The 18,039-nt window shown below is 45.4% G+C and overlaps 1 protein-coding gene across 1 annotated transcript in view; it reads left to right on the top strand.

Moving 5' to 3' along the window:
- Positions 1-18,039, top strand: part of map7d1a (MAP7 domain containing 1a) — a gene marked incomplete at its 5' end in the record, with an annotated part of 31,955 nt that overhangs the window by 8,093 nt on the left and 5,823 nt on the right. Inside the window, 12 exon segments of the mRNA XM_045226403.1 lie at positions 963-1,126; positions 1,546-1,657; positions 4,320-4,424; positions 6,375-6,485; positions 8,467-8,612; positions 8,924-9,054; positions 10,029-10,294; positions 13,312-13,603; positions 14,525-14,705; positions 15,895-15,999; positions 17,803-17,853; positions 17,938-17,998. Of these exon segments, the coding sequence (XP_045082338.1) occupies positions 963-1,126; positions 1,546-1,657; positions 4,320-4,424; positions 6,375-6,485; positions 8,467-8,612; positions 8,924-9,054; positions 10,029-10,294; positions 13,312-13,603; positions 14,525-14,705; positions 15,895-15,999; positions 17,803-17,853; positions 17,938-17,998 (1,725 nt within the window).

The following is an 18,039-nucleotide window of genomic DNA, read 5'->3' as shown; positions in this document are numbered from 1 at the left end:
AACCAGTTGCTTTTGTTGCGTCAAGTACCCCCCACCCCCCTGAAAGAAGCTGATCGTCCATGGGGGTTTATTCAATAAAGCCAAAAGATATAGTGGCTTATGTGCAAAGAGAGAGAGGCACGTTGTGTCCCAAATGGTACCCTGTTGCCTATTTAGTGCCCTATTTCCCCATAGGGCTCTGGTGAAAAAGTAGTGCCCTATGTAGGGGATAAGGTGCTATTTGAGATGCAGCCGCAGTCATAGAGGTGGTGGCATAATGAATGGCTCAGGGGATGGGGACGCTTACCATATCAAAGCGTGCAGTTTATTGAAACCGGCGTAGGGAGCTTGATGCGATTAACGTGGTAAAGTGTCAGTCCAGGGGTATCTGCCGAACCTTGCATAATGCTGCCTCTGTGTCGCTCTGTGCAAAGTCAAGTAATTCAATTTATATCTGAGGGAAAGTGGAAATTCCCTGTTGAAAAGAAACACTGCTTCACACACCCGCACTTCAGAGGGATTTTAGATTTGAAAGCACAGTCAACATCAGAGTGAAGAGGCATTTGTGTTTCGTTTAAAAAGACTTAAAATACTGTTTACCGCAGATTTACTTTTGGAAGAAGTAAAACATTTTATTGGAACAGATTAAAACACAAGAGACTCCATTTTTTGTCCATAGCAAAACGACGTTAAAATGTTGGTCAACATCTAACAATGCAACAGGGCTCTGCATAGAAGCTGCAAGGGTACGGTATTCAAAGAGAGAATAGAAGATAGTCAAAAAAGAGGAAGAGAGAGAGGGCTCCCCCACATGGCTTTCACTTGTCCAGTCATTTCTAATCAGTGATTACCTCAAGGAAAGGAGAAAGGAATGATGCAATTTTGAAACATTTGAACAGGGCCTCAGAGAGCGAGAGAGTTCTCTCTTGAAACCAATTTTGTTATCTTGCCCCTCTAACCCTCCTGATGTGGTTCTCCTGTAGCGGCGAAGAAGTCCCAATGGCTGGACAAAGAGGAAAAGGCCCGGCAGCTGAGGGAGAGCCAGCTGGACGAGCGGCGCAGGAAGCTGGAGGAGCAGCGGATCAAGACAGAGAAACGTCGCGCCGCCCTGGAGGAGAGGCAGAAACAGAAACTAGAGAAGAACAAGGTGGGTTGTGAGGGAGAAGGGTGAAGTACCCCTAGACGCTGGTCTTAGGTCAGTTTTGCATTTTCCTCACTAATGGCAAAGGTTAGTATTGGGGGAGGGGCAGCTGATCCTAGATCTGTACCTAGGGGAAACTTCACTCCAGAACGGGTGGTAATACTCCTCACAGCAAGCCAATATTAGAGCCCTGATTATTGTGGGTTCAATCCCCACGTCCACCTTTCTGCTTTCCCTTCTACTAACCGGTCTCCTCCATCTATTTCCACACTGTCTCAATGAGGGTCAGAAAAATACTAAAGGAGGGTGGAATTCCACTCGCCTTAACAAAAAAAGAGAATAAGGTGGGTGGGTAACTAGAAGAGAATGGGTTAGAGAATTATTAACTAGTACTAACCTAGTATTTCTCCATGTTTGGTATGCAGGAGCGGTATGAGGCTGCCCTCCAGCGGTCCACTAAGAAGACCTGGGCTGAGATCCGTCAGCAGAGATTGTCCTGGGCCGGAGGCCTCAGCCAGAAATCCAGCCAGAGAGAAAGTGAGTACCTACCGCTGAAAGAGGAACCCAGAACCAGAACCCACAGACCCAGACACTGCCAAAGCCTCTCCTTCCTACAAAGACAACTGCCTCACCTATATACATTTTACACTATCGTGCCGAGCCGAATGACTGTTTTGGCTTGGATCATTTCTTTTCACATGGTCCTTCCCAGCACAGTTCCAGAAACTATGGTGGATGCGTTATCAGGCCAGTGCAGTACAGCTCATTTTGGCTCGCTTCAGGAGTGTGAGAAGGGTACTACTGTGCAGACATTCACATTCTACCGTGCCATATTTTCACAGTCTTACGGTTGTTTTGCACTTAAGTAAACCATAAATTAAGCCACTCACTTTACAGTATATAGTCAATTAGTGACAGTCAAACTTTAATTCCAGTCACCTTCAACCCTATTAAGCAGAGGTGGTTCTCCATGATTCAGTCTGGCATCAATCAGCCTACACTGCTGAACAGCTCCTCTCAACCCCAACACAGATACATAGTTATCTCTAATTAAATCACTGAGATATCACACACGTGTGCACAGGCATACACACACACGACAGGTGGGTTGACGTTCATATCTGCTCTTGCTGGGATGTGCCACACTACAGTAGTCTAATTTCCCTGCAGAGGGAGGGAACATTGGCTTCATTCCGCGAGGAAATAGCTGGGTAATGACAAGGCTGAGGTGAATATGTGATGTCCAGGCATGGTTGAGGTGTATATGTGGGGGGTGGGGCTGTGATGGTGTCAGATATGTAGTGATGCCCTGCGAGACACAAACAATTTTGACCAATGTTTTCCGGTCTGCGTTTGTGCGACATACTCAAAAGTCATCCCCTTTCACCCTGTTTTTGTAGGGTCTCTGGTGCCTCTACAGTGTACAATTTATTAAAGGATTTTATATTTTTTAATATTTGATTGAAAGTTATGAAGGGGAGACAGAGTGAATATAAGTAGTGTGAGGAAGAGTTCTGGGTTCGACCGGGATTCGAACCCACGCAAGCAGGGTTACATACTGTATGTCCCGAAGGCAGTGGCCTTATCCGCACAACCAAACTCAGGCACATAGTGTAGGTTACTGCTTGACTGGTTGTTTAATTCAGGGTCATTAGCCCGTAGATACGGAGAAAGTATTGATTCTTCAATGTGATTCTATATGCAGGTACATAATAGCCTGCAGTAAGCGGGGCTATATCGATCATCAACACACATCAGAATAGTGGTTAATTCATGTTTAGCTAGCATTGATTAATGTTGCCAAATGCCCCTTCAAATCAAATGGTCGGTAACTGCAATGTACTTGGTAAGAGGTGTATGAAGCAGTGATGTCTCTCTCTCTCTCTCTCTCTCTCTCTCTCTCTCTCTCTCTCTCTCTGCTGTTCTCCCCCTTTGCAAGTCTAAATCTCAGGGGGTCTCATACAGTATAATATCTTACGTCATGGAATCACTTATAGCCTGGTCCCAGATCTGTTTGTGCTGTCTTGCTACGTCCCTTATGAGCCATAAGTAATGCCTAATGTTGACCGCCAAATCAACCTGCCCCCCAAGGCTCCTCTTTCAGACCCAGTGCACTCAACTGTCAAAGACTGAAAAGTAGAAGAAAAAAAAGAAGGAAAATAAATACTGAACGGTAACAAGCGTAAACAAACAGGATACAGTGGACTACTGAGAATCCATCAGTAACAACAACAGACTCATATCTGAGGAGGGACATTGAGGACAGAGACAGAGACATCCAATTCCCCCATTAACATTAGACTATACTGTTGTATGTCTGGTGGCATTTAATAAAGGGCACAATGTTCACTTGATTAGTCTCTACTAGGGGGTCTGGAGGGGAATGGTGTTTAATCAGTGGGTTGTCGCAGTAGTTCACTCCTAGGTGTCAGTTGTGTTACATGTGTGTCAGTTGTGTTACATTTGAGTCAGTTGTGTTGACTGACATTGGTATTAGTTTGTGTAGTGCAAAATGTTGTGGTAACAAAAACACTGTTACTACTTTGTGTACAACAGGCTCTGGTTGGGATAAAGACGGGACGTATACTCTTTTACATTTACAATCTAATCATATCATTGCAGGTTAGACATGTGTTCACAGTCCGTTGATAGTCAGTAGTTTTCAGTGCAGGACGTTTTTAAGGTTGTTTTGGTGGCACTCTTTCACAAACAGTCAAGTGTGTCTATTTTGAATATCAAGATCTAACTGAATGATGCATGACCAACTAGACTCAACACAATATTTATTTGAATATATTTTTTCAGTGCATAGAAAAAGCCCCTAGTTGCATTATTTCCAGATTGTATTCAATTGTTGGTGGAGGCTCCTTGAAATATACTTTGACATGACACTTTGACAGTTTGAATTTCTATTCTGTTTCCCGTCATCTCCATGTCAAAAGGAATGTCAAATAACACTGTCAGATGAAACGTTCAATACAGAGATTTTATTATTTTGTTTCTTTATGGAAACAGAAATAGTTGCCCTCTAGAAATACACCATTTTGGTATTTGGATGTTTGCTGTATGTATGTATGTATGTATGTGTGTCTGGGGGGTGGGATTGATATCACCGTGACACATCCTGGAGGTCTCCCTCCCTCCCCTGTGAAACAGTGTGACCCAACCATCTCTGTGGACTACTCTCTTGGCTTCGCAGGCAGATGCTCGGTGTCGGCGGTCAACCTGCCCAAACACGTGGATTCGGTTATAAACAAGAGGCTCTCCAAGTCCTCCGCCACCCTCTGGAACTCCCCCAACAGAAGTAAGACACGCCAGGCCCCCTTTTCCGGGAACGCCCCCGTTTCATATCCGTTCCCTCACATTTTTAGTGTTTTTTTTTCTCTACCGTTTTTTTTCTCTCCCCGCTGTCTCCAATCCAATCGCCTGCCTGTGTTCAATGGTTGATTACCGAATCATCTTCACCTTCCAAATTCAAATCCACCTTCGTTTTTTTTTTCTGTGGTTCATGGGTTATGGTTTTTCTTCCTCCCTCTGCATTTTGTTCAGTCCCTGCATTTATATACTTCATACTTTGGTGTGAATATATGGGTTCATTTACGCTGTCTTCATATTTTATGTCGTACGTTTTTGGTGTTCTTGGGTTATTCATTTGGTGGTGATGGTGTGTCAGTAGATGTTTTTTCACTCACTGGAAAGTCTTGGTCAATCTCTTGAATGGTGATTCTGATGATAATGATGATGTCTTGAATGGTGATGGTGATGATATCTTGAATGGTGTTGGTGATGGTGATGATAGTGATGATGATGAATGGGTTTTCAGGCCTATGCTAACCCAAAATAACTACACTGTACAATGCTGAATCTAGCTGCCGGCAATCTAAGAATATTGAGCAGACCTCACACAAGTCAGAGGTGCTTCAGTGCACCTAGAACACCTCTGCAGGTACAGAGTTCTTTCAGAAGTACGTGTCTAAGTAGGTCACAGTGTACCGGTGTGAACACATAGGAACTTTAGTGTTTGAAATAGAAAAGTCAGCCACTAAGGGATGAGTCAGCGTTTTGAGGGATAATGGATTCTGAAAACGCCACAGGAACACCTGTGATGCTTGAAAATAGATTAAGGTGACTCTGCTGAAAGCATAACCCTTTCACTCTCCTTCTCTCTCCTCTCTACCTACCCTATCTTTCTCTCTCGTCTCTCTTCTTCCTCTCTCTCGTCTCTTCCTGTCTATCTCTACTCCTCTTCTTTCTCCTCTATCCCCTGTTCTTTTGTCTCACTTATTGTCTATCAAAAGCTTTCCTCTCCTCTCTTTTTTATTTCTCTCTCTCTCTCTCTCTCTCTCTCTCTCTCTCTCTCTCTCTCTCTCTCTCTCTCTCTCTCTCTCTCTCTCTCTCTCTCTCTCTCTCTCTCTCTCTCTCTCTCTCTCTCTCTCTCTCTCCCTCTCTCCCTCTCTCCCTCTCTGCTGGATAACCTTATTATCGTTCAGGGCAGGTTTAATAGGGAAGTGGGACGTGATTTGGTGTACCAAAAATGACCCCGGGCAAACCTCTGCAGTGGACTTCTTTCATCTCTCTCTTCCCTCGTTTTCAATGTCAATGTTCTAAACAGCTGCCTCCATAGCCAGAGGAGTTTTTCTAAATACAAGATGTTGCTAACTCTGGCAGTGCCTACTTTATGGTGCTTCAATCGTAAAGTAATGAGACATACGGGTTCTGTTCTTCCTCCCTCTCATGTTATGTGTCTGGAAGTTTGCCCAGTCTAATAAGGAATCCACCATTTCCCCATAGAGTATAAGAATGGGGCATAGGCCTGGGTTGGTTTGAGGCTTTATTTGGTGTGCATGTTTACTAGAGACATAAGGGTTTATGCGGGTGAAATATTGTGTTATTTGATAGTGCCATTATAGAGTTATATAACGTGGGAAAGCTAACTGAGCAAAGCTTAGCTCGTTGTCGCTATTTCATATAAAACGAGAAGCAAACGGCCTTTCTGTGACGCTGTGATGTGAATGCGTATGCGAGATTGGATCATTACATTTTAGTCATTTATTAAAATGGGGTTGCAGTAGTTATCAAACAGTTAGTGGGTGTAAGGTGCATATTAATGCTGACGTCCTCTGACGTAGTCATACAGAAGTGGAGATATTCACGGTGGCCCTAAGGGGGCAAACTGTAGCTGGTTTGCCCCTTGGGCCACCGTAGGATTTTGAATATATGTGATAATATTGTTAATGTTTGTCCCCTCCCGCAGCCCGTAGCCTCCAGCTGAGTCCCTGGGAGAGCAGCATTGTGGACCGACTGATGACGCCCACCCTGTCCTTCCTGGCCCGTAGCCGCAGCGCCGCCAGCGTGCTCAGCAACGGTAAAGACCCTAAGTAGACATCACACTCACACTGGGATAGATGAGACCTGCTATTAGTGGGGTCGTTTGTCATTTAGAACAGCATTTCTCCATCCTCTCCTCTTGGCCCCCAGCAGTTCCATGTATTAGATAAGTTGTTCCAGTCAGAGCTAGCACATCTGATTCAACATGTCAACTAATCATCAAGCCCTTGAATGAGCTTATGAACTACACTGCTCAAAAAAATTAAGGGAACACTAAAATAACACATCCTAGATCTGAATGAATGAAATAATCTTATTAAATACTTTTTTCTTTACATAGTTGAATGTGCTGACAACAGAATCACACAAAAATGATCAATGGAAATCAAATTTATCAACCCATGGAGGTCTGGATTTGGAGTCACCCTCAAAATTAAAGTGGAAAACCACACTACAGGCTGATCCAACTTTGATGTAATGTCCTTAAAACGTCAAAATGAGGCTCAGTAGTGTGTGTGGCCTCCACGTGCCTGTATGACCTCCCTACAACGCCTGGGCATGCTCCTGATGAGGTGGCGGATGGTCTCCTGAGGGATCTCCTCCCAGATCTGGACTAAAGCTTCCGCCAACTCCTGGACAGTCTGTGGTGCAACGTGGCGTTGGTGGATGGAGCGAGACATGATGTCCCAGTTGTGCTCAATTGGATTCAGGTCTGGAGAACGGGCGGGCCAGTCCATAGCATCAATGCCTTCCTCTTGCAAGAACTGCTGACACACTCCAGCCACATGAGGTCTAGCATTGTCTTGCATTAGGAGGAACCCAGGGCCAACCGCACCAGCATATGGTCTCACAAGAGGTCTGAGGATCTCATCTCGGTACCTAATGGCAGTCAGGCTACCTCTGGCGAGCACATGGAGGGCTGTGCGGCTCCCCAAAGAAATGCCACCCCACACCATGACTGACCCACTGCCAAACCGGTCATGCTGGAGGATGTTGCAGGACGTTCTCCACGGCGTCTCCAGACTCTGTCACATGTGCTCAGTGTGAACCTGCTTTCATCTGTGAAGAGCACAGGGCACCAGTGGCGAATTTGCCAATCTTGGTGTTCTCTGGAAAATGCCAAACGTCCTGCACGGTGTTGAGCTGTAAGCACAACCCCCACCTGTGGACGTCGGGCCCTCATACCACCCTCATGGAGTCTGTTTCTGACCGTTTGAGCAGACACATGCACATTTGTGGCCTGCTGGAGGTCATTTTGCAGGGCTCTGGCAGTGCTCCTCCTGCTACTCCTTGCACAAAGGTGGAGGTAGCAGTCCTGCTGCTGGGTTGTTGCCCTCCTACGGCCTCCTCCACGTCTCCTGATGTACTGGCCTGTCTCCTGGTAGCGCCTCCATGCTCTGGACACTACGCTGACAGACACAGCAAACCTTCTTGCCACAGCTCGCATTGATGTGCCATCCTGGATGAGCTGCACTACCTGAGCCACTTGTGTGGGTTGTAGACTCCGTCTCATGCTACCACTAGAGTGAAAGCACCGCCAGCATTCAAAAGTGACCAAAACATCAGCCAGGAAGCATAGGAACTGAGAAGTGGTCTGTGGTCACTACCTGCAAAACCAGTCCTTTATTGGGGGTGTCTTGCTAATTGCCTATAATTTCCACCTGTTGTCTATTCCATTTGCACAACAGCATGTGACATTTATTGTCAATCAGTGTTGCTTCCTAAGTGGACAGTTTGATTTCACAGAAGTGTGATTGACTTGGAGTTACGTTGTGTTGTTTAAGTGTTCCCTTTAATTTTTTTGAGCAGTGTACAATCATTCTGTCTACAACACAATTCTGAAACGTTTCAGGGGCACCGAGGAGAGATTTGAGAAATACTCATGGAGTGTATGTGAAGTGATGTGTTGTAATGAATACCTTTGTTGCTTGTGCTCTGCTTGTGTTTTTAGGGTGTCGTATTTATTTATCTCGATCTCTCGCCTGCTCTCTATGTGCCTCTCCTTCCCGTCCCTCCAGAGTCGCCCCTATGCCCCCGTTCAGCCTCGGCCAGCCCGCTGACGCTGTGTGCCCACCGGCCTCACCACCGCAGCTCCGACCGCTGGAGGGTGACGTCCAGCACGCCCGACATCACCCAGCGCCAGCGCCGAACCGACTCCACGCCGGTACGTCAACCAATCCCTTTTTTTTCTTCTTGTGTTTTTCAATGACATTGACAGGATAAAGAGGTGAGTGGATAGAGAGGGAGATACAAATGGAAGAGGGTCATAGACAGTGAAGGTCACAGACAGGACTCGACCCCTGTCGCCTGGAGGCCTGCGTGGTCCGAAATCTGGGGCGCCGCTGCTCAACCAGACTACTACCATCCCTTACAGTTTAAATACAATACAATACTATTTGGCACTTTGAATAAGCTAGAATGTACCGTATCATTTTTGTTTTGATCATTTCATCCTGATGGGTTGTGTCTCTGCAGATAGAGAAGAGAAAGAAAGAGAAGAAGGACAAGGAACGGGAGAACGAGAAGGAGAAGAGCGCTCTGAGCAGAGAGAAGGTGCTGAGGAAGAGACAGTCCTTACCCAGTATGAAGCACAGACCGGACCCCAGGTAACCTGCTCTCACACGGATCTACTGTATCTGCACATTGAACACCCTTTACACACTAGTGAGCCTAGCCGAACCAAGCCAAGCCCAGCTGTACTGTATTGGCCTGGTTACACATCCACCATAGTTGTTGAAAATTTGCTGGAAAGGACAATGTGCAAAGTAAATATACAAGCCAGCACAGTATAGATTGGGTCGACATTATAGTGTGAATAGAGTAAAAGACATGTTGCCAAAACTTAGAGCTTAGAGTGTTTCCTAAGGTTCGGGATACAGTAAGAGACAAAGATACCATGGTTGTGAGTGCAGATGGTAAAACCAGCGTGTCTGTGTATTTATGTGAGCGGAGGCTAAGACTTAAAAGCATGAGGCCCCTGAGCCTAAGGATATTTATCCAGTGCGTTTAGCATAGCCATGGGACATGGAAATGGCTGGGGTCACTGACAGATTGAGGGAAGAGAGAGAAAAAAAACGAGTGCTCTGACTTAGAGAGAGAGATGCCAGAGGCCTTAAGGAAGAAGAGAAGTACACACACACACCACTCTGGTATAATGGAACTTTCCCCTCCAAGCTGCGACTATTACTCTGTCTACTGCTGAGAAACCATCCCATAATGTTACACGTGTTATGTTGTGTCGTGTCGGACCCTGCTGTCATGGTGAGGTAATGTTTATTGACTGCTGTCTGAGACTTGAGGTTAGCGAGGCACATATGTAACTGAAACAGTTCAATAGTATTACTTCAATGGAGGTATTAGTGGTGAGACTTTCTCCTTGCTTTATTCTGTATAGAGATGGACAATTTTTTCATCCCTAGGACTGGATATGACTAAATGTTCGACTAAACTTTACTTAACTGTTATTTACTTATTATTATTTACATATTTCTAATAATTTCTAATGATTTGTAAGATAAATGTATTCATGTTATTCATAATAACTCTCACTCTCTCTCCCCCCCTCCCTCCCTCTCTCCAGTCCTAGTCCCTTATCCAGACAGCGGGCTGCCTCACCTGCCACTACTCCTAGAGCAAGACCTTCCTCCTCCTCTCCCAGCCCTGCTGCTTCCCCCAAACCTCCCTCTTCAGCCCGGGCTAGCCCCTCCACACCCAAGGCCCGGCCCAAGAGGACTAGGACCCCGGCCCGGGTGGACCACGGGCGCACCTCCTCCCCCGTACCCCTGGAGAGGGCCAGGGAGACCCGCGGCCGTAGGTCAGCCACGCCCGAGGAGCCCAAAGGCAAGAGTGAGTATGCAGTAGCTAGTTAGTACCCCCAGGTGGAGGGTTATGTGTTAGTACAGTGTACTCCTCTTACAGGGATCACAACAGTGCAGGACAATTTTAAAGGGGTTGATCAGTGTAACCGCATTCACTTTAATTGGGGTGTATTGTTTACGTTGTTGGAATGAGTTCAATTGTAACACTAGACGTGTAACTTTTGCCGAGCGTGAGACACTCCTTTTACTTTCAATGAAACATGGGCGTAAGCAGTGCAGTTCGCGACAGGCTTGCGCTGCTCAGTGTAAAATTACGATCTGGTTCTATTTTCAAGATTTCTAAGTAGCTCATGCCCGGAACAATTGATAAAGTGGTTCACGCTCTGCCCGCGTTGGCCATAAGTTAAGCTTCCAGTGTAGCAGGTCAACAAACCACTGGTTTTGCAATGCCCAAGTGTAGTTCCTGTATTATATCACATTTTAAGCCAGTTACAGTGAGGGAAAAAAGTATTTGATCCCCTGCTGATTTTGTACGTTTGCCCACTGACAAAGACATGATCAGTCTATAATTTTAATGGTAGGTTTATTTGAACAGTGAGAGACAGAATAACAACAAAAAAATCCTGAAAAACGCATGTCAAAAATGTTATAAATTGATTTGCATTTTAATGAGGGAAATAAGTATTTGACCCCTCTGCAAAACATGACTTAGTACTTGGTGGCAAAACCCTTGTTGGCAATCACAGACGTCAGACGTTTCTTGTAGTTGGCCACCAAGTTTTCACACATCTCAGGAGGGATTTTGTTCCACTCCTCTTTGCAGATCTTCTCCAAGTCATTAAGGTTTCAAGGCTGACGTTTGGCAACTCGAACCTTCAGCTCCCTCCACAGATTTTATATGGGATTAAGATCTGGAGACTGGCTAGGCCACTCCAGGACCTTAATGTGCTTCTTCTTGAGCCACTCCTTTGTTGCCTTGGCCGTGTGTTTTGGGTCATTGTCATGCTGGAATACCCATCCACGACCCATTTTCAATGCCCTGGCTGAGGGAAGGAGGTTCTCACCCAAGATTTGACGGTACATGGCCCGTCCATCGTCCCTTTGATGCGGTGAAGTTGTCCTGTCCCCTTAGCAGAAAAAACACCCCTAAAGCATAATGTTTCCACCTCCATGTTTGATGGTGGGGATGGTGTTCTTGGGGTCATAGGCAGCATTCCTCCTCCTCCAAACACGGCGAGTTGAGTTGATGCCAAAGAGCTCCATTTTGGTCTCATCTGACCACAACACTTTCACCCAGTTCTCCTCTGAATCATTCAGATGTTCATTGGCAAACTTCAGACGGCCCTGTATATGTGCTTTCTTGAGCATGGGGACCTTGCGGGCGCTGCAGGATTTCAGTCCTTCACGGCGTAGTGTGTTACCAATTGTTTTCTTGGTGACTATGGTCCCAGCTGCCTTGAGATCATTGACAAGATCCTCCCGTGTAGTTCTGGGCTGATTCCTCACCGTTCTCAGGATCATTGCAACTCCACGAGGTGAGATCTTGCATGGAGCCCCAGGCCGAGGGAGATTGTCAGTTATTTTGTGTTCCTTCCATTTGCGAATAATCGCACCAACTGTTGTCACCTTCTCACCAAGCTGCTTGGCGATGGTCTTGTAGCCCATTCCAGCCCTGTGTAGGTCTACAATCTTGTCCCTGACATCCTTGGAGAGCTCTTTGGTCTTGGCCATAGTGGAGAGTTTGGAATCTGATTGATTGATTACTTCTGTGGACAGGTGTCTTTTATACAGGTAACAAACTGAGATTTGGAGCACTCCCTTTAAGAGTGTGCTCCAAATCTCAGCTCGTTACCTGTATAAAAGACACCTGGGAGCCAGAAATCTTTCTGATTGAGAGGGGGTCAAATACTTATTTCCCTCATTAAAATGCAAATCAATTTATAACATTTTTGACATGCGTTTTTCTGGATGTTTTTGTTGTTATTCTGTCTCTCACTGTTCAAATAAACCTACCATTAAAATTATAGACTGATCATTTCTTTGTCAGTGGGCAAACATACAAAATTAGCAGGGGATCAAATATTTTTTTCCTTCACTGTATATTTACATTGACATTAAGCTCTGTGAAAGCAAGGCCTGTCTTCAGTCTAGTTTCTCAAAGCTATATGGAAACATCAACCATCACTGGTGGACTTCCTGGTGGACTTCCTTCTTTCACATTTAAAGTTATGGTTTGAACAATATGGACTTACTCACTCACCCTAGAAACTTTAGAATCAGGTATATTTTATGCACTTGGCACAAAAGCCATGAGAACACTACATACCCAAACAATTCTGTACCTTTAAATTTCCCCTGACACAAGTTGGATGTTAATGTGTCTGTTTTCTGTAGGCCTACGCCCTGCCACGGCTGACTCATACTTTACTTATTTAGTTATTTGTGGTTTGGCTCAGTCGTTCCCATGGCTGAGAAGAATGAGCTTGAAACTCAAACTGGAAAAAGTGAATGTGTGCGTGCGTACGTGCGTGCGTGTCAGTGCACCGTAACTCCGTCACAGCCAGAGGATGATTACCATCGTAGTTAATGAGGCACGCCGACAAAGCTAGCTTGCTAATTGAGCTACACAGCTTCTCTTTCTTTCTCTCCTTCACACACAGTGAGGAACAGCAGAGGGGGTGCTAATTACTGTAAAATGCTATAATTACAAGTCTCCCAAGTTTACAGACTCCAGAAATGGCCAAAGTTTCCATGCTTTGCCACTGTTTGAATTAAGAACATCACAGTGTGTCTCACATCAATCAAGACGAATCTAGATCAGAGGTCTAGTGTACTTGTCTTAGTGTAATTACACAGTTTTATCAATGTTTCAGCTTAAAGAAGAAGATAGTGTGAACAGTGATTTGTCTTTAGAAAATAGTTTAGTGGGACTATTTAGTTATGGAGTATCTCTTCAGAGAGCCACAGTGTCTCACCACATGCAAGAACTCTTCTTATTGTATTTTCCCATTCCTCTCCTCTTTTCCTGCTCAATTCTCTCTCCAGGCTCCCCCGTTCCTTCAATCGTGGTATCCTCCGCTCCGGCCACGCCCCCTTCGCTGAGTACACCAATCACAACGGCCGCCGCCACTCCCTCTGAGGTCCCTCCTTCCGCCCAATCAACCCCCAGTGCCCCTGCATCATCCCCAGCCCCATCTGCCTCCCCGTCAGCCAAGCCTATGGCGGGCACCAACAACCCAGAGGAGGCCGCCCGGATCCTGGCCGAGAAGAGGAGGCAAGCCCGTGAGCAGAGGGAGAGGGAGGAGCAGGAGAAACGCGAGCAGGAGGAGAGAGAGAAGTGAGAATCATATTACCCTCATTTACAGTACATAAACCCACACTGGAGAGAGCCAGAGCAGCATCCAGTCGGGTTGCAAAATTCCTGAAATTTCCCCAATATTTCCAGGTCTTCCAGAAATCCTTGTTGGAGGATTCCAGAGTTTCTTGAATTTTGCAACCACCTTATATCCATTATCCTATCTACTGTAAACACAACCGATCTCTTACCAGCTTCAAAGGGACAAATTGGAAGTAACCATGGCAGCACATCACAATTTGAATCATTTCAAGTGTAAGGCATCAACATATGGAGTACAGTACAGTTCTCCGCCGTATCATATGCATGGCTGAATTAGACCACTCAGTACTGTCTATGATACAGTATGTGTGGTGCTCGTGTTACCTCCAGAGGTGTGGAGCTGTTGACATTTGTGTAACGGCTTAAGTTGCCCCCCTCCGCTCAGGTTTATGAGCTAAAAAGGATTTCCCGTGGACGAGCCCGTGTCAGCCTATTGTGTCATGTTGACCACAGTTACTATGTGACCACTGGGTATTTATATCATGACAGCTGTCAGGCTGGGCAATGGGTCTCCTGTTGCTCTCTGTTCCTCTCCATTTCATCAGCAGGCAACAATTTCCTTTTAAAATAGTTTAATTTCCTGATTGTGTTTCACTTTTTATTTTTCTGACACAGCTAGTGCCAATGTAGTACAAAGACAAAAGAATCACTCTTTAAGATAGAGTACACTGATGTATTCTAAATCTAGATGTTTACATTTGTAAATAAGCCTATGTTTTGATTGGTATACTGGTTGGATAGAGAGCCCCTGTCGATACATTATAGGTTGTGTTGCTCGCTAGACTTGTGGTGACACAGCGAAGTTGGGGAAGAGACTACATTATAGGTAGGATTGCTGAATGCTTGTCGTCCTGTGCTCAGGGTCCTGCGAGAGGAGCGTAAGCTGCGGGAGGCGGAGGAGAGCAAGCTGCGGGAGGAGGAGGCGCGCCTCATGGCCGAGGAGCAGCGCCTGAGAGACGAGGCCCAGCGTGTGGATGAGGAGAAGGAGGCGCAGGAGAGAGCCAGGGCAGAGCAGGAGGAGAATGAGCGCCTACAGAAACAGGTAAACAAGCACCGCCAACTGCCAGCAGACAGAGGGCGCTAGTCTACAAACACAGGGCTGTGTGTGTTCGTCTGTCCGTCCGCTTCTCTTATTGTCCACCCGCTTTGTGACAGAGAGCCTTCTGTAACCTTATCTGTATTGAACACCCTCTCTGTCCCATATCACTACATTAGCCAAGTTTGTCATCTACCTGACCTCATTTGGTAAGGCATATCTCATAACTAAACTTGTTTTGTATATTTGTTAAAATCACTTTCAACCTAATGTGATTTGTCGTTAGCATTGGTCAATATTTTCCCAATGGCTGCAGACATTGACATTAATGGCACATTGAATGGCCCCTTTCACTTTTCGGAGCGCAGCACAAAAGGCCTGAGTCTTATTGACTCACCGTGGACTTCCTTTGTTTACCGTGGTTCTACCGCCGTTGTTCGGGAGCAGTCGAGGTCAGTGATCCCGACTAGCAGGAACATATGTCAGTCAGTGAGCCGGAAAACACTGTGATTCACAGAAGTGTTTGTTTGCAGTGTCAACATAGGAGATAGGAGCTGCCCCTGGGTTTGTGTGGATTTTGTCCCTGTGTAAGTGGTTGTTTTCTCTGGCTGGCAACCCTATGATACCCTCTAGTGCGCTGTCAGTAAAGTGTCATTCGTAGAGGCAGTAATTAATAATTATGTATTTTTAAAAATACAGTAGCCTAGAAAGGTTATTGTGTTCAATGACTGGTTCAATACCATGACAAAATTCTCACAATGTTGAAAATGTTCACTTCTACTACTACAAAAAGATAGTATTTCCTGTAGTTTTATACAGTCACTATCTCCCTCAGATAACAGATATATAACAACACTATTGGTGGTTGGAGCATGTTATTAGCCTTGTAAAATCCATACAATTAAATAGAACACTAGAATGGACATTGGCATCCCAGCAATGTGGCTAAAAGGGCAGCCGTCTTGGTCAGTAATATAATGTATCTCTATGGTAACCCTTACGGATTCCACATGAATTTCACGTGATCCCATGTGAAGTGTTCCAAAAACGCGTTTTCATGTCATCATGTTTTCATGTCATCATCTTATGTGAAGTTAATGTGATAACATGTGACAAAATGAAACTACACATGTGAAAACATGTTTTTTTTCTGTAAGGGAAGAGCATACCACATTGTAATCTGTATGCTTTCCAGAGAGAGGAGGCTGAGGCTAAGGCCAAGGAGGAGGCGGAGAAACAGCGTCTGGACAGAGAGAAACACTTCCAGAAGGAGGAGCAGGAGAGACTGGAGAGGAAGAAGGTAAGAAAAGATCCATTCATTCTACTCTACATGAATATACCCCACCAGTGTCCTCTCTACCCTGGTACCCATATCTGTGTGTTCTGTATAGCCAACTCCTATCTAATTCCAGCCATTTTCATGCCAAAGGAGTTGGCAAGACAGCACATACAGACTGTTTGTACTCTATTGGAATTGTCATGCCAAACAGACTGGCACCCGGACTACTGTATTTCTTCTGTACTGCCTGTACATATTCCAAAGGTACAGAGTGAAATGTTTAGTATACATTACAGTAAGCACACACAGGGCCTTATTCAATCAAAACTGTTGTTATTGTGGGATCAGTCAAAAATAACATTGTTCTAGTAGCAACATCATTCTTCTTGGCTGCATGCTTGATTTAGCTTATAATTAAGTTTTGTTTTGTTTAGCTTATAATTAAGTTTATTTTTGTGTCAGTCTTTAGACATGGATTTGTTGAACATAATATCAACTCTCACATTCTTGCCGTCAAGAAGAATGATGTTTTTGGCTTATCCTGGTTACTTATTTTGATTGAATAGGGCTTACAGTCTCTGTGTCTGTGAGCGGGAAGACTATATACTAGGTCCAAGATCTCAGACTATATATAAGCAGTAATGGTGGAGAGTGAGTCCTAACTGGGCCAGTTCAGTGTGCAGTCCAGGGTTATGTGTTCTGCCCGCACCTGGTGTACCACCCACAGTGACACCATGCTGCAGCCTGCTAAGTCTGCTCTCTCTCTCACTCTTGCTCTTTCTTTCTCTCTTACTCACCCTCTCTTTTTCTTTCTGTCTGTCTCTTGTTCTCCGCCTTCATCCCTCTCTCTCCCATTCTCTCTTTATTTTCTCTCTATTTCTCTACCCCACTCTCTTTCTGTCTGTTTTTCTCTCTCTCCCTCTCGCCCTCGCTTTCTTTCCCTCCCTCCCTCCGTCTCTCTCTCTCCTCCTCTCCCTCTTTTTTCCCTCTCTTATCTGAGGCTGCCAGCCCATGCAGCTCAGCTGGCCAAAGGAGCTCCACATTGTGTGTTGAGCCAGGCTCTAGTGGGATTACTGCACAAGAACAGCATGTCCCCTACCCAAACCCGTGCTTAGTCACACGCCTCTAAACACTGCTCCACAGCTGCTCTTACATACCTGACTGAGTGTATTCTGTGGATCACACACACACACACACACACACACACACACACACACACACACACACACATAAATGCAAGGACGCATGCTCGTTCACACACACAAATGCATGGATGCACATCCACATGAACACAAGGACGCACACCGACACACACCAGTGGAGGCTGCTGAGGGGAGGACGGCTTATAATAATTTCTGGAACGGAACACATGGAATGGAATCAAACACATGGAAACCATGTGTTTAATGTATTTGAATCCATTCCACTAATTCCGCTCCAGCCGTTACCACAAGCCCGTCCTCTCCAATTAAGGTGCCACCAACCTCCTGTGACACACACATGGATCACCTAACAATAGCATGTATCACAACTCAACATCAAAGCTGCCCTGCATCTGGCATATCTGTATGTTTTACTTCATTTACGGCAGGTAACTCTTCTCTTAGCATCATGGCTATCTTGGACCAGGTAGGAGTTGGGTGTTGTTTTAGCTGTTTGGTGCCAAGAAGGAGTCCATTGAGATGAAGTTACTGCACAGTTACTGTATTACTCTGTGATTCAACCCATGGGGACTGAGCACATAATCTGCATCCGCCATCTTATTAACATTCTCAGTGTTTTCCCTCTCTCTGACCATTGTAGTCTTTGTGCCCTCTTCCTTAGCGTCTCGAGCAGATCATGAAGAGGACACGCAAGACAGATGGAGGGGAAAAGGTAAGTTTGTTGCGAAGGCACAATGGCAATGCACTTCACTTAATTTAAAATACACGTAACACGTGATAATCTATCTCTCTATAGAAAGACACCAAGTCCCCACCTCCCTCCGAAGTCAATGGCAAAGAGGCCGAGAGCAGCAAAGGTAAGCAGAAAATAAAAAGCAGCGTAAACGGCGTCCATCTT

This window comes from Coregonus clupeaformis, chromosome 17, assembly GCF_020615455.1.
Source record: "Coregonus clupeaformis isolate EN_2021a chromosome 17, ASM2061545v1, whole genome shotgun sequence".
In the NCBI taxonomy this organism is placed as follows: Eukaryota; Metazoa; Chordata; class Actinopteri; order Salmoniformes; family Salmonidae; genus Coregonus; species Coregonus clupeaformis.
Note: the sequence above shows the minus strand (reverse complement) of the source record. Positions and strands in the feature narration are given on the sequence as shown.